Source organism: Bufo bufo, chromosome 1 (genome assembly GCF_905171765.1).
Source record: "Bufo bufo chromosome 1, aBufBuf1.1, whole genome shotgun sequence".
Lineage (NCBI taxonomy): Eukaryota > Metazoa > Chordata > Amphibia > Anura > Bufonidae > Bufo > Bufo bufo.
Window position 1 is genome coordinate 712,915,658 of NC_053389.1, and position 15,838 is coordinate 712,931,495.

Below are 15,838 nucleotides of genomic sequence, written 5' to 3' on the forward strand. Positions count from 1 at the left end.
CACCCAATGAACAGGATTTGGTCCATTTTACTCATTGCTCTGTATGAATATGTCAAGACTTTACAAGTGGAATTAGTATTAACAGATGCTTTTAAAAATGCTCACAATCCTGTCAGCACCATGCTATTAGCCATGTTCTGCAAGTGCAAACAATTAATAAAGGAGGGGCAGGTGGAGTCCTTATGCCTTGTGGCCCAATGCCAGGAGTGTGTGGGGGGGGGGGGCTCTGGATTGAATTATTACTACGCCTGTGCAGCTGCAGCTTCGTCCTCCATTGAGAACAGACAACTGGGGACCTCTGATGGCCTTCACAGAACCTAAACTAATAGCCCCCCCCTTTTGGTGTTATCACATCCAACAGCATGTCACACGCGTGTCAGCTGTTCACACCCTACCATATGGACTCATGTACTGTAATGGAAAATTATGTTGTATTAAGTCATGCCATAACTAAAAAAAAAAAAGTCCATTAGTCATGCATTTCCCTCTGCACCAGCGGGATATAATAGCCGATCATTGCTCTCTAGGTGGAGTAAGCTCTAAATAAGAACAGGAAATTCAGCAATAACCTTAGAGCAACCAGATACATGGCCAGAATACTATTTACAGGGAAAAGTGTTATACTACACCGTCTCCCCTTCTATCTTCCTGCTCGCCGCTGCTTTGGTGTCAGAGCCACGCCAATCTGATATTGATTACCTATCCTGAGGATAGGTCATGAAATCTAGGAGAGCCTGGAGAACCCCTTTAATCTACGCCAAAGGAGCTGGCAAAGATCAAAGCATGTCCCACGAGTAAAAAATAGAAACTCCAAAAAAGGTAACAAAAACTACAGATTGCCCTGTAAACAAAACATTCACTTTCCCCTGCTCCATAAACAAAACTATAAAAAGTTATGGGGGTCGGATAATGGGAATCGGAAGAAAAAAATTCTCCCCCCAAAGTTTCTATTTTTTACTCGGTAATAAAACACAAGAAACTCTATATGAATGTGGTATGAAGTTAACAGGTACGTTTTACTGCATAAGGAACGCCATAAAAACAAAAACCCATAAAACTCTGCCAGGATGACTAAAATAAGCAATCGTTGGGTTGCTTCTCCAATACATTGCAATGAATTGCTATTGAAATGTATTGCAGGTTTGCCATTTTCTTATGGAACCCTGCAGGAACTACAGCTGTAAAAGTCCTGGGATTTCATATATAACCAATGAATCCCCCCGAACACCACGCGTTCAGGCCCAAAGGATAGGTCATCAATACTGGAAAATAGCTAGCCCTCTTAACATTATTGCCCTGAAGCACTGAGGTCATGGGATTCATCCTGACCAAAGACAGAATCTGCACGCAAGTCTGTAGGTTCTCCCTGCGTGAGTGTGGCAAGTATTTGCTTCCTACAGGTTCCTAGCAGAGTGTCAGACACGGAGGTGTACATGGTCTAATACAGTAGTTTTAATTGGCCAGGTAATCAGACAAAGGATTAAAGGAGTTATCCAGTTAAAGTGGTTTTCTGGGAAGTAAAAAGTTACTGAACCTATGAAAAACTTGATAGGTCATAGTGACATATCAAAGGCTTTAAGGTGGTCCGAGTGCTGAGACACCCACCGAATGCAAAAACAAGGACGTAGAAGAACTTATCTGAAAACGGGCTAAATAGGAAGTCTATCAGCCGGTCTTCAGCGCTGAGGAGAGTGCTCAGTTAAGTGCTTCTTCCTCCTTTTTAGAGTTCAGCAGGGGACTCCACACACAGATCGCCACCGATCAAAATCTTATTGATTGATTGCCTAGCCTCAGGAGAAGATATCAATAGCCGATTGATGTTGAAAGAGGTTGCGGTACTTGGCCAAGTGCTGCAGTCCTTTCCTTGGCTCATGGTGTCATGTCCACCGGTCACATGGCTTTTCTGGAGCAGAGTCCCATTCATCTGAACACCAGGCAAACTCACTATGAAATGTATGGTGCTTTTGGTAAACTGTACAGAGGTTGCAGTGCTTCTCCAAGTGCTGTGGCCCCTTTAAACAACTAACTGGCTTAGGTCCCAGGATCTGCATGTTTATGCCGACATACCCTAAGGCAGATTATTCTATATTTTTTTTTAAGGCCCCTTTAGAATGACAGCATACAAAGAAACATGGTTTTATACACCAAAATCTTATCACCTTCTTAATGCCATCTTCAAACGCTTTCTTGGCCAGGGGCCCGGGTCCATCTACAGTCTTGCCGTCATCATCGGGCCCCCAGCTTGCACTATAGATATCAATGTAGTCAGGTCGGATGCCCAGCGCCTTTGCTTCAACAACATCTGTCACATCCCCATCTAACATACGGATTCCTGAAAGAATGACAAAGTTGCAGCTTATTTGTGGTTCTCCGTGAGCCGACCGGTGCAGTCTGGAAACAGAGGTACACCGAGCTTCCAGATGTAATCAGAGTGGTGAGGACACCGACATAAAACACGTTCTTCTGAAACCTAGACAACCCCTGTAAATACAGAGTTCTCTGCTGTCAAGCTCAGCCATTTTTTAGTCGCATCAATTTATAAAAAAAACAAAAAACTTGTGTGACAAATATGGCCAGAAGGTCAGCCTCCGGGGAGCGTCACTTCCAATCACTGCACACAGTTTGGTTAAAATGTGCTAAAGAATTTAGCATTTCTTTGAGTATGAAAATAGCAGTAATACAGTGTATTTAGAGAGGACAGGTCATGCTTCCGGTCAGGTTGAACATGGAGCTGCAGGCAGCATGTTATAGAGCAGGAGGAGCGGAGCAGATTGATAGTTTTATGGGGAAAGATTCAGTACAACATGTAATGTATACATTTATATCCGTCCTCATTCTGGGCTCTGTAGTCCAGGAGACGGTCCTATCAGTGACTGACAGCTGTCTCTGTATACTCATAGAGGGAGGGCTGTCAGTCACTGATAGGGCCGACTCCTTCTGGGCTCTGTAGTCCAAATTATACTAAATCTTTTCCCATAAAACTATACGTCAATCTCCTCCTGCTCTATAACATGCTGCCTGCAGCTCAGATACCATGTTCAACGTGACAGGGTCCCTTTAAATACTTGGATTCCTAATTAAATAATCCTACAATATCTTTTCTCATACCATTGCACGTGTCATTCTGGTTATTCCTCCTAGAAAACAATGAATAAAGTGACAACTGGAAGTTACCATTCCTACATATGTCCCTGCATAGTCAGACTGGGGACCCACCCACAACTGGCAACATACCTGTCAATTTAATAACATTTCTAGAAGGAACAACACAGGATTGACACAAATGTCTAATAAAATGTGCCTCAGAATTGTTTTTACGTGGAGGATATTAGTATTTACTAAAACAGACGTGAGGAATCTGAGGATATCAGACAGGTCCTCAAACATACATGAGGACAGCATAGTGGCTCAGTGGTCAGCACTATTAGCTTGCAGAACAAAGGTCCTGCATTCAAATCCTAGGTTCTTAGCTCCTGAGCCCCATTCTAGGCAGAGTGATGTGAATGGTGTCCTCTGTAAGCTCTGTGGTACACCAACAGGAAATAAATAAAATACTGCTTCTGGGGGGGGGGGGCTTATATGAGGCTTCTGAGGGGGGGGGGGGGCGATATGAGGGCGCTGGGGGGGCCGATATGAGGGGGCTGGGGGGGGCCGATATGAGGGGGCTGGGGGGGGCTAAAGAGAGGCTGATAGGGGGGCTAAAGAGAGGCTGATAGGGGGGCTGAAGAGGGGCACTGGGGGGCTGATATGAGGCACTGGTGCTCTTATCTGAGGTCTTATTGGGGGTCATTAACATTGGGGGTCTTATTGGGGCTGTTGGCTGAGGTCTTTCTTATTGCCCTCTAAAGCCTAGGTGCGTCTTATGGGCCGCAGCGTCTTATAGGGCGAAAAATACGGGTAACTTTAAAAAAAAATCTTCTCCCTTCATTATATTAATAGTGAGGTATGTATGTATGCATGCAGTGTATTTGTGTGTATATATATATATAATTATACATACATGCATGCGGCGTGTGTGTGTGTGTTCTTTAGGGTGCACACCCTAATGCAATAGGCTGCGCACGCCTATGAATCTGTCAGTGTGATGTGATTTACAACCTACAGTCCCTCATTAACCTCTCACTCTCTATTCCTACCTAAGACTGACTGAGGATCACAGGACACATGTGAATGGAGAGGAGTTTGATTAGGGGATGTCATATTAGACCCCAAGACCTCGTTCACATTTGTTTTCCACAGATGTCTGCTATCTGCGTTTTCCCACGGACAGCAAACATAACTTTTGATTTTAATGTGTTTGCTCACACATCAGTAGTTTTTCACTGTGGGTCAGTGGAAAAAATAAATAAATCAGAGACATGCACTACTTTGGCCTGTGACCAAAACACACCGATTGAGGTCTATGGGTCTGAAAAATCATTGATAATACGGAGGGACATAGAAATGTGAATGAGGCCTAAAAATATGTGTTAACCTAATTAGGTGGGGTACAGCATTCCAGATAACTGGTGCAGCTTGGGAGAAGTCTTGGAGATGGAAGTTCGGATTATGGTGGATGTTAATCGTAAATCATTTGCCATAGGGTCAAACGGAACAAACTCACAGGTCCCTCCCTTTATTTCTAAGGTGCTATTGCCTCATAAGGTGTCCTTGCTGTAATGGAAATCCTCTCTACATGCTTCTCAAGGGCTTATGCTGGAAGAGTGGTTTTATCTTGGACAGCCAAAGTGAACACACAGCTGCAGTGCAAAGCATGGTGAACAGAAAGGAAGGAAGCAATTGCCTGAGGACCAGACATACACATACTACTTTAGATTGTGCCAAGTGTGTTATTGAGGTGCAGTCATGCAGGCAGGACAATAAAGTCTGAAGGAAACAAATAGCATAAAAGAAATCATGGCGATAGTGTACGTACCAGAATGTACAAGCTTCTCTTTTATATGGGAGGTTTTATAGTTTGCAAATGAAACACTTTAAATCCCTCAAACAGCGATAAATGTTGACGTGGTCTTAATACATCTCCACTAACCGCTAATATGCATAATGCTACTTTCTTTCATGATTTTTATTACCAGCCACACGTTACTACAGCTCTTAGTAGGACTGGCCACACTCCGTCCCTTATAAGTGCAGGTTTAATAAATGGGTCTTCAAATCCCATCATTGCAAATACTGTATTATTGACTACCAAATGCACTACAGCAGGAAAACTGCAGAGTTTATCTGTGCAAAAATGAGGAAAAATAACCAGTGCAAGTTATTCGAAAAGAAAGGCAACTAGATAAGTGGCCTATTACTCGGAGAAATCCTTTTAAGCCCGCTACTATACAGTTCCAATGAGATGTTAAAGAGCATTTACACAAGCAACTCTATGTCCTTGGGCTGTCCTCTTCTGATACAGCTTAGTTCTAAGTGCTTCTAGGTGGCCATTTAAATGGCCTGCACTGTAGGGAGCATCTCATCAAGGGCAACTGGACAACATTTTAGCCAGAGAGAAGAGCAGCTCACAGTGGTTCTCTCTGGGAGACTGGAGATTGGGCTGTCCGCATGTCAAGCTACATGTTCCTCAGAGGTGCACCTCCAATGAGGTGAGGTGAGGCGATTGCCTCAGGCAGCACCAGGTAACGGCAAGAGGGGAGCAGCAGAAGGGGAAATATCTGTTTCTGCAGTATAGTATTGGGAGGCACAGTAGGTTTTGTAGCTCTGTATGTAATGTTTTCCAAGTATGTCTTTAACAGTAGGGCTGGAGGGAAGGGGTTAGGTTAAGAAATTGGCATCGGGTTAGGTTCACCTCAGGCAGCAGAAGGGCTAGGTGCATCCCTGATTTACCTGTAGCAACCACTCCAGAGAAAATGTATGGCTGGCCTCAGCTGTCCTCGCCAGGGGTTTCTGAAGCCAGATGTGCAGCCGTGAACTTTAAGGGCAGGTTCACACGTGCGTTAAACAGAACAGACATGGAAATGCGGGCAGATCCCATTGTAGTCAAAGGGGTGCAGCCAGATCTGGTGAACTCCGGCAGGCTGTTCTCTGCAGAATAGCCTGCTGGATCTGTTTAACATTAGTATGACCCTGCCCTTAGACAACCCCACTCCGCTTTAATGGAGTGATCACCCAAGTTTCCCCAGAATGTCGAAGCTGCCTAACAATGCATGTCAGTAGGAGATGTATGGCCAGATAACCGGCATGATTTGTCAGCCAACATCACACCATTTGGAGTTATTGCCAACAGACACGAAATAAAAATAAATAAAAAACGTAGCATTTTTTATTTCATAAAATACTCGAGGATTTCAATGGTGAGAACACAAAAAATAATACTTGATTCTGCCAACTGTAAATTTAAAGAGGAGCTGTCACCTCTCCTGACATGACTGTTGTACAAACAACATGCATTCCCCATGTAATAATTTTGCAGCATCTATTCTTATGACTGTTGTGCCATTGCTCTGTTATTTCTACTAGAAATTATGAATAAATTAATTTGGGTGCTTACTGCACAGGCTGCACTGATTGGATAGCGTCAGATTGCACAGAGACAAGAACTGGTAACACCAATATAGACCTTATTGTAGGCTTCTGGCCAATAATTCATAAACTTCATGTAGGAATAATAGAGGAATGACACCATTAAATGAAACGATGCTCTAGAATTGTTATTATAATTCCATAATCCAGAGGGGAAAAAACCCAGGAGTCTGGCTTGACGTTGTTTGGGAGCAGCACCTATACAAGAAGACAAACACCACGAGTTTGTGAGCGTTCGCGTGTTTGAGTTCCAGTGTGTGTTTGTATTAAGTGTGTGACTTTCGGTTAAGAGACTTGAGATTCAGGAACTTTAGGAGGGGACTACAGTAAGCCATTTGCTTATTATTGCACTGTATTGTTGCTCTCTTTTCTTGTGTAATCCCCATTTAGTAAGTGTTCCATTATTGACAGCGCAGTCCAGTGCACATCTTGTCTAATGTATGCAGTCCTGGAACAGCCGTTTGAGGGTGCATATCTTTGTTCAAAATGTGAGCAAATTGCTCGTTTGGAATCGCACATCGAATATCCAAACGAGTGAATTTCAACACTGAGACACATTGGCAATTTGGAAAATAGTTTGCTGCTCACTGAGCAAGCACTCTATAGGGTAGATGTGGGGGAGGGTGGTAGCATGGAGGCAAAAAAACTGCAAGAACTGCAAAAAAACTGCAGAAAATGGCACCTGGGGAGTTTCCTATATAGTAAGAGGTAGGCAACTTTCCTATTGGTTTCTAGGGGTGTTGCTAAGCTCTGACAAAGACATTGCAGCCTTCTCATTGGCCCACAAGCAAAGGAAGGTTACTGATAAAATTATATATATTTTCACGATTGCGAATACTTAGCACTATATTCTGCATCTTCACAAATTCGCAATAAAAATTTGCGATTAGAATATTCGCAATTAACACCATTCTGGACCTGACTAGGGACGGCCACACTGGACTTAGTATTAACCAATAGACCTGACAGAAAAACTGATGTGCAGGTCGGGGGACACCTGGGAAATTGTGACCAATCCTAAACTCTAATTCTGAGAGGTACATACCTTACGGGAATAAAAGGGTAAGGAATAAGAAAAAAACCAATGTGGATAAATAGAATTGTGAAGAAAGCAATAAATGACAAAAAGAAAGCATTTAAAATTACTAAACAGTAGGGTGGCGAGGAAGCATTAGAAAACTAAGGAAAAAAATAGAATATGTAAAAGACAAATAAAAGCAGCCAAACTGGAGACAAAAATTCCCTAAAATGTTCAATTCTATAAATGTCAAAAGTATAAATCTGAAGAGCTTTTACAGAGTGATGAGGGCGGAGTTGTATAAAGCAATGTGGAGAAAGCAAAACTATTAAATATTTTTTCTCTAGACTGTATTCACTGAAGAAAATAAACTGTGATGAAATGCCGAACGAAAAAGTACATTTTCCATTCACCGGGTTTCGCTCCGTGCCTCAGCACCACAAAAAATAGAACATGTTCTATTTTTTTGCGGTGCGAACAGATCACGGACCTATTCAAGTTGAATGAATCTGGATCTGTCTGCGGAATCTGCAAGGATGTTGCCCGTGCATTGGGGACCGCAAATTGCAGTCACCAAAGCATGGAACAGCCGAATGCATGAGGCCTAACATTAATATCACTACGCAAGGAGGGTTGTGGACTGGCTTTGCTCATTTTTAGCTCCTCTACTGCCCATCGTACATTGTCCATCCAGTAATCATCCGCTATGTAGTCCAGAGTGCTGAGCACAGACCAGCAATAACAAGAAGTCAGCACAACAGGCTACCTCAACCACGGACACAGTTTGAGCACAGAACCCACATTTCTCCTGCTCAAGGACAGCATCCCCATTACATTTCAAACCTGAAAAGAAAATACACGATAGTATACTACTGCAGTTTATGGTATAAGCAATCAAACAATTGCTAAAAAGGTGCAAAAAAATAAATGAAATTATATACTAGCAGAAGGACCCAGCTTCACACGGGTATATTTCATCTATTTCATTTAATGTCTGTGTGTCGTTAAAAGATAGATAGTATCCACTATAACAGTGGCATTTACAGCACTCCGCCCCCTTAACAGTGACCTCCACAGCCTTAACACTGACCCCCCACAGTGCCCCACCTCCTTAAAATGGGGGGGGGGGGGGTAGTTTCTAAAATGGGGTCACTTTTTTGGAGTTCCTACTCTAGGGGAGCATCTGGGGGTCTTCAAATGTGACATGGCAGCTTAAAATTATCCCAGTGAAATCTGCTTTCCAAAAACCGCATGGCGTTCCTTTCCTTCTGCGCCCTGCCGTGTGCCCGTACAGCAGTTTACGACCACATATGGGGTGTTTCTGTAAACTACAGAATCAGGGCCATGAATATTAAGTTTTGTTTGGCTGTTCACCCTTGCTGTGTAACTGGAAAAAATGGAAAATCTGCCATAAAAAAGTGAAATTCAGAAATGTCATCTCTATTTTCCATCAAATCTGGTGGAACACCTAAAGGGTTAACAAAATCAGTTTTGAATACCTTGAGGGGTGTAGTTTCTAAAATGGGGTCATTTTTGGGTGGTTTCCATTATATAAGCCTCACAAAGTGACTTCAGACCTGAACTGGTCCTTAAAAAGTGGGTTTTGGAAATTTTCTGAAAAACTTCAAGATTTGCTTCTGAACTTCTAAGCCTTCTAACATCCCCAAAAAATAAAAAGGCATTCACAAAATGATCCAAAACATAAAGTAGACATATGTATTAAAACATGATGGGGGTCACTTATTTTTAATGTGAGGCACATGCTTTTCTCAATTTGTCCCCATGTGCCCCACATTAAGGCCTCATGACCACGGCCATGGCCAATATTGCGGACCCGCTGTTTGCGGGCCGCGGCCAGCAACGGCTGTGTGCGTGAGGCCTTAATGTGAGGCCCCAATGCACGGAACGGCCGTGTGCAAAAGACCTAATACTAAGTGACCTCCAAGTACCTCCTGAAATAATGGGCAACATGGGGTTAATGTGAGTCACAGAATACAGATGAGTCTCTTACTATTAGGGCTCATTCAGACGGCTGTAGTGTTTTGCTGTCTGCAAAACACAGATACCGGCCATGTGTGTTCCGCATTTTGCAGACTGCTCACGGTCAGCACTATGATAGAAAATGCCTATTTTTGTCCGCAATTACGGACAAGAACAGGACATGCTCTCTTTTTTGCAGGGCCGCAGAACGGAACTACGGATGTGGACATCACACGGTGTGCTGTCCACATCTTTTGCTGCTCCATTGAAATGAATGGGTCCTCACTCGTTCTGCAAAATTGTGTTGAGCGAACTTGTGTTTCAAGTTTAGTGTACAAGGTTAAGGTTATCTAAGAATTAGTTATGGATTCCGCTACCACGGACCGTACCATATGGTCTGTGGTAGCGGAATCCATAACGGAACGCTTCGATAACCCGAACCTTGTACGCTGAACTTGAAACACAAGTTCCCTCATCCCTATACGTGTGCATTCCTCATCTGTATGTCTGTTCCGCGGCCTCGCAAAAATATAGAATATGTCCTAATCTTGGCCACATTATGTGTTCCGTTCCGCTAAATGCAGAATGGACATGACCAGTATCAGTGTTTTGCAGATCTACCTTTTTTGGACAGCAAAACAGGCTACAGTCGTGTGCATGAGCCCTAATGCCTCATTCACACATCAGTGTTCGGTCAGTGATTTCCATCAGTGATTTTGAGCCATAACCAGGTGCGGCTCTAAACACAGAACAGGAGCAGATCTTTCTCCTATACCTGATGTCTGTGGAGGCTCCAATCCTGGTTTTGGCTCAGAATCACTGATGGAAATCACTGACCAAAACACTGAAGTGTGAATGAGGCTTTAGAGTGAGGACACATGGAGTGGTAATTTGGGGCAGCAAAACTGCTCCATCCTAGTTAGTCCGGGTTAACACATCACACGTGTATTAGTCCCTTTTCATCCGTCAGAAGAACAGAAAAATAAAGGAAAAGCGGATCTTGTATTTTAAGCATCGGTTATGCACATTTGACTGCTGTTTTCGCCATTTCCATACCATCTGAGATCCTTGGTTTTAGAGTAAAAAAAAGTACTGCGTGCAAGAGTCCTTTTTTCCCTTTCAAATAATGGATCTCAGACAGAAAAACACTGAAGCATAACTGATTCTTAAAATACAGGATCTGTTTTTCCTTTATTTTTCAGTTCTTTTGATGCATAAAAATGGAATAATTCACGGTGATGTGAACATGGCCTTATGTTCCTCATGGTTCTTCTGATTCCTTGTGCAGTGTTGTTCAGTCTCTGGATTTTGCCTGAAAAGAGTGGTTTGATTTTTAACCCCTTGACGACATACGACATACTAGAACACCACAGTGGGAACTGACTTCCCGTAAACTGAGGCACTATTACGTCATGATGATTGGGCGGGCACAGGAGCTGTGCATGCCTGATCAATGCAGCAGCCCAGCTGTATCTGCCGATGCCAGTGGATTAACCCCTTATATGCCACAATCCTAACCACGGCATATAAGAGGATGGCAGAGAGGGAGGGCACCCTCTGCCTTTCCATCAGTCCCCACGCTGCAGTGACAGGGAGGCCAATGGCTGTCATGGTAACCCCAGGAAGCCTGGTTGTGTCTCACAGACACACTGTCAGTGTGAAACTTACAGTTTTAATGTAGTACAATACAGCATGTATAGTACCACACTGAAACGGGGATCAGACCCTGAAATGTTGAAGTCCTTGTACTGGGCCAAAAATTTAAAGTGAAAAAAGAAAACAAAAAATAAACAGTTTTAAGAAAAATGAAAAGAATAAAAATAAATTTGAGTAAAAAAAAGTGCCCCTTTCACTTCAAGCGATTTTTAATAAAAAAAAAAAGTTTAGACATTTTTATGAAAAAATGACCTAACCCCACAGGTGACGCCAAAAAATGGACACACAAGAACATTTTTTTTCAAAAATGGTTCTCGTGTAAAACTGAAATGAATATAATAAAAAAATAGACATATTCGGTATCGCTACCACCGTAACAACCAGCTCTATCAAAAATATCACATGACGGGGGCGTGGCCAGCTATGCAGGAGTGAGGACGTGTGTGCTGCGAGCTCCTCCACAGCACCGGAGATAATCCACTGCCAGCAACCCTTTAACAATGGGCAAAGTTGCCAAAAAGACCAGGGCCCGCTCTGTGGCCCCCCTGACATCTTCACAGGGGGACATACCCAGGCCTTTCGCTAGACAGCCTGCAACACCGGGCCCTGACATAGCCAAGCGCTTTCAAGATTACAATACTAAAACACGGGGGGCACACCAATAATAATAGAGCAGAGTGCTGGCCTGGTATATATAGGAAACATGAATAAAGCTAGACAAAGAAATACCATACAGTGGACCTCTGAGGAAGCTAGTCCAGGCACTAGCGATACGCGTCAGGCTTAAGTGCACTCCTCTTGGATGGGTTTTGTATGCTCTGTGTGTTACCATCATGTTTGTGTTACCACCACAGGATTGAGGGAGGTTTTTGCAGGGATTTGATTGTTTATCCGTTTATGTATTGCTCTCCCTGTGGGACACTACCACACACATATATAATTATTGCCATACTTCCACTGTACCATCCTTGGGGTTTGCCCCATGTAAATGTTGTTTTTAACCTTTGTATTTCAATAAATTGCATACTTTTTTTGAGGTGCGGCCACTGTATGGTATTTCTTTGTCTAGCTTTATTCAAGCGCTTTCAAGATGGCGCGGCCGGCCCTGATGTAACTCCGCTCACAACAGAAATAGCGGAGCCTGGATCTGTGCAGCACTTACCGGATCGACGAAGAGCCCGGTCCGCATCCGTGCCGACCTTATGCAGCAAACCCGATCAGGCACAGACGTCTCATGCCCAGGAAGAAGGAGGCCTTGGACCGCGCTCTGAGCCCTCACCTTCGGCTCAGAGAGGAGGCCTGACAGCCGCCACGCTGTCCCCCTGTTCTCCGGCGATACAGGTCAGTGAGGAGGAGTTCCCCCCGCTACAGAGGGCTCCTCAGTCAGCCTCTCACCCCATCTCCCGGGGACATGGAACATCCAGCCCGTCTGCGGCCTCATTGCGCCCAGGGGTGGGATCTCCCACTGGGTCCCTCTGGTTTTGCGCTCCAGCCAGCTATACGAGACATTCCCTGCCACAGGGAGATGCTCTTCACCGGGGGCAGTCCGGAATTGCGAACAAACCGGCCCCAAACTCACCACAGGCTGTGGCCTCTTCCCCGTGCACGTTGCGGGAGCCTCTCTCACGTCGCTCTCCTGAGCCGCCCCTAGCGACTTCCCCGCACTGGTCCACAGGCTCGTCATGGGACTGATCCCATCCACGCCATGATGGCGCTGCTTCACCAGGCACACAGATCCTGGCCACCCCTGCAGCGTCAGCCTCCCAGGGCTTTCCACCATTGCCCAAGAGACCTGCGTCTCATGCTCCTCTGTTCGACGAGGACTCTCGACCACCTACCATGGCGGACTTGCGCAACCTGATGTGCTCGCTTCCCACTAAGGCAGACCTCTCTAGCTTTGCAGCTAACATTTTACAAGAATGTAAAAGAATTCACGGAAGTACGCTCTGAGATGGCCTTGATTGATACAAACGTGGACACCGTTCAACTGGAACATGATTCCTTGTCTGCAGATGTGCAAGTATTGAAAGACAAACTACAGTCCCATGATGCGCAACTGCACGCCTTGCAATACCATCTGGATGATGTCGAAAATAGGAGTCGCCGCAACAATATTCGGATTAGAGGCCTCCCTGAGTCAACACAGGGGGTACTTTTACCTACCATTGTGAAAATTTTCAATGACCTCCTGGGACGTCCACCAAGCTCCAACATCTCTTCTCCCACCTGCCTCTGAGTCGACATCGTCCATCACCTGCTGAAAGAGCTCCAAGATCTTCTGCTCCGACCTCAAGAGGACGACGCCAGAAAGGACCAGGCTACTCTAGTCGCAGATCCCCACCTCACCTTACCATCTGAGGGGCTTCCTGCTTAACCTGCCTGGGACTACTAAAGCTTTAACTTGCTGAATGTTGCATACTGGTTCTTAGTTATTTGCCCATTCTCTTTCTCTGCCTTTATGCTCTTAAACTGCTGGTGCTTATGAGTTTCTATTTGCATCCACCGGTGTTGTGGCGGGTCAGCTCTTGTCTGGCTGACACTTTCTCCCCCAAATAAGTAGAGACTCTCCCTTGGGGTGTGTGCCCCGAGTGACAGCCTCTTTAGACCTTTGGGTCACTTAAAACCACTCTACCTTCCCTTCTCAGGGTTTTCCTCTCATTTGTTTACTTCTAGTTGTTTTTTCTCTTTGTTTTTTGTCGGTCGTCTCCCCGTTCCTCCCTCAACACTCACGAAAAAAGGGCCCAGGTACTTCACCATTTCCATCGCCAAAAGGTACATGTTGTTTGTTTCCAAGAAACGCACTTTAAGGAGGGTAGCGCTCCCGAACATACGACATCGACACTACACAACCTAGCACTTTGCAAACAATGCGGTAAACAAGACTAAAGGAGTCGCCATAGCGATCCACAAGTCTTTACCTCATCAAGTGCTGGGATGTACTGCCGACCCAGATGCGAGATATCTTGCCCTTGCATTACTTATTGGAGGCCAAGAATTAACCTTCCTTAACGTGTATGCCCCCAACCAAAATCAAGCTCCCTTCATCGTAAACCTTATTAACAATGTCCTACCGTTGCTCCGGGGGACTGTTATTTTATGTGGTGACCTTAATCTGACGCTTGACCCCACACTTGACAATTCGACTGGACGAGCCTCCCTCACATACTCCACCATTAAAAAGGTCAAACGGGCACTGCTCCAATTACAATTGCGCGACCCCTGGCGGATCCAGCACCCAGCTGATAAGGATTACACCTTTTACTCTGCCCCCCATGGCTCATATAGTCGCATTGACCATATCCTTATTCAGCAATCGGCCCTATCCTGGCTTGACTCCACACAAATAGGAAACATCCTTTGGTCTGACCACGCTCCCATATACTGTTCCCTGAATCTGCCCTTCCTCTCTAGACAGGAGTGGACGTGGCGGTTAAACGAAAGTCTCCTTGACGTGGGGTGTGCTGTGTGCTGCTGACCTCGCTAGCAGTATAACAAACTTCTTGTCGGATCACAAGGAGGATACTACCCCAATTCCGATCCAATGGGAGGCCTTGAAGTGTGTTCTTCGAGGCGTGCTCATTAACCCCTTAAGGACTCAGCCCTATTTCACCTTAAGGACTTGGCCATTTTTTGCAAATCTGACCAGTGTCACTTTAAGTGCTCATAACTTTAAAACGCTTTGACTTACCCAGGCCGTTCTGAGATTGTTTTTTCGTCACATATTGTACTTCATGACACTGCTAAAATTGGGTCAAAATTTTTTATTTTTTTGCATAAAAAAAATACAATTTTGACCAAAAATTTTGAAAAATTCGCAAATTTCAAAGTTTCAGTTTCTCTACTTCTGTAATACATAGTAATACCCCCAAAAATTGTGATGACTTTACATTCCCCATATGTCTACTTCATGTTTGTAGCATTTTGGGAATGATATTTTATTTTTTGGGGATGTTACAAGGCTTAGAAGTTTAGAAGCAAATTTAGAAATTTTTCAGAAATCTTCAAAATTCCTTTTTATGGACCAGTTCAGGTTTGAAGTCATATTGTGAGGCTTAGATGATAGAAACCTCCCAGAAATGACCCCATTCTAGAAACTACACCCCTCAAGGTATTCAAAACGGTTTTTTCAAACTTTATTAACCCTTTAGGTCCTCCACAAGAGTTAATGGCAGATTGAGAAAATTTCGAAATTTCTATTTTTGGAAAATTTTCCAATATAATAAATTTTTTCCAGGAGTAAAACAAGGGTTAACTGCCAAAAAAACTCAAAATGGGTTGCCCCGATTCTGTAGTTTGCAGAAACACCCCATATGTGGTCGTAAACTACTGTTTGGCCGAACGGGAGCACATAGAACGAGGGGAACACCATATGGGTTTTGGAAGGCAGATTTTGCAGGACTGGTTTTGTTTATACCATGTCCCATTTGAAGCCCCCTGTTGCACCCCTAGAATAGAAATTTCTAAAAAGTGACTCCATCTAAGAAAGTACACCCCTCAAGGTATTCAAAACTGGGTTTACAAACTTTGTTAACCCTTTAGGTGTTCCACAAGAGATAATGGCAGATGGAGAAACAATTTCAAAATTTCTAATTTTTGGAAAATATTCCAATATAAATCAATTTTTTCCAGGAGTAAAACAAGGGTTAACTGCCAAACAAA

At 44.1% G+C, this 15,838-nt stretch overlaps 1 protein-coding gene across 2 annotated transcripts in view; it reads right to left on the bottom strand.

Moving 5' to 3' along the window:
• Positions 1–15,838, bottom strand: part of PCSK6 (proprotein convertase subtilisin/kexin type 6) — a 262,720-nt gene that overhangs the window by 90,797 nt on the left and 156,085 nt on the right. For both annotated transcript variants that reach the window (XM_040414252.1, XM_040414253.1), the window contains exon 7: positions 2,160–2,332. In XM_040414252.1, coding sequence (XP_040270186.1) covers positions 2,160–2,332 — 173 coding nt within the window. The remainder of the gene's footprint in view (positions 1–2,159; positions 2,333–15,838) is intronic.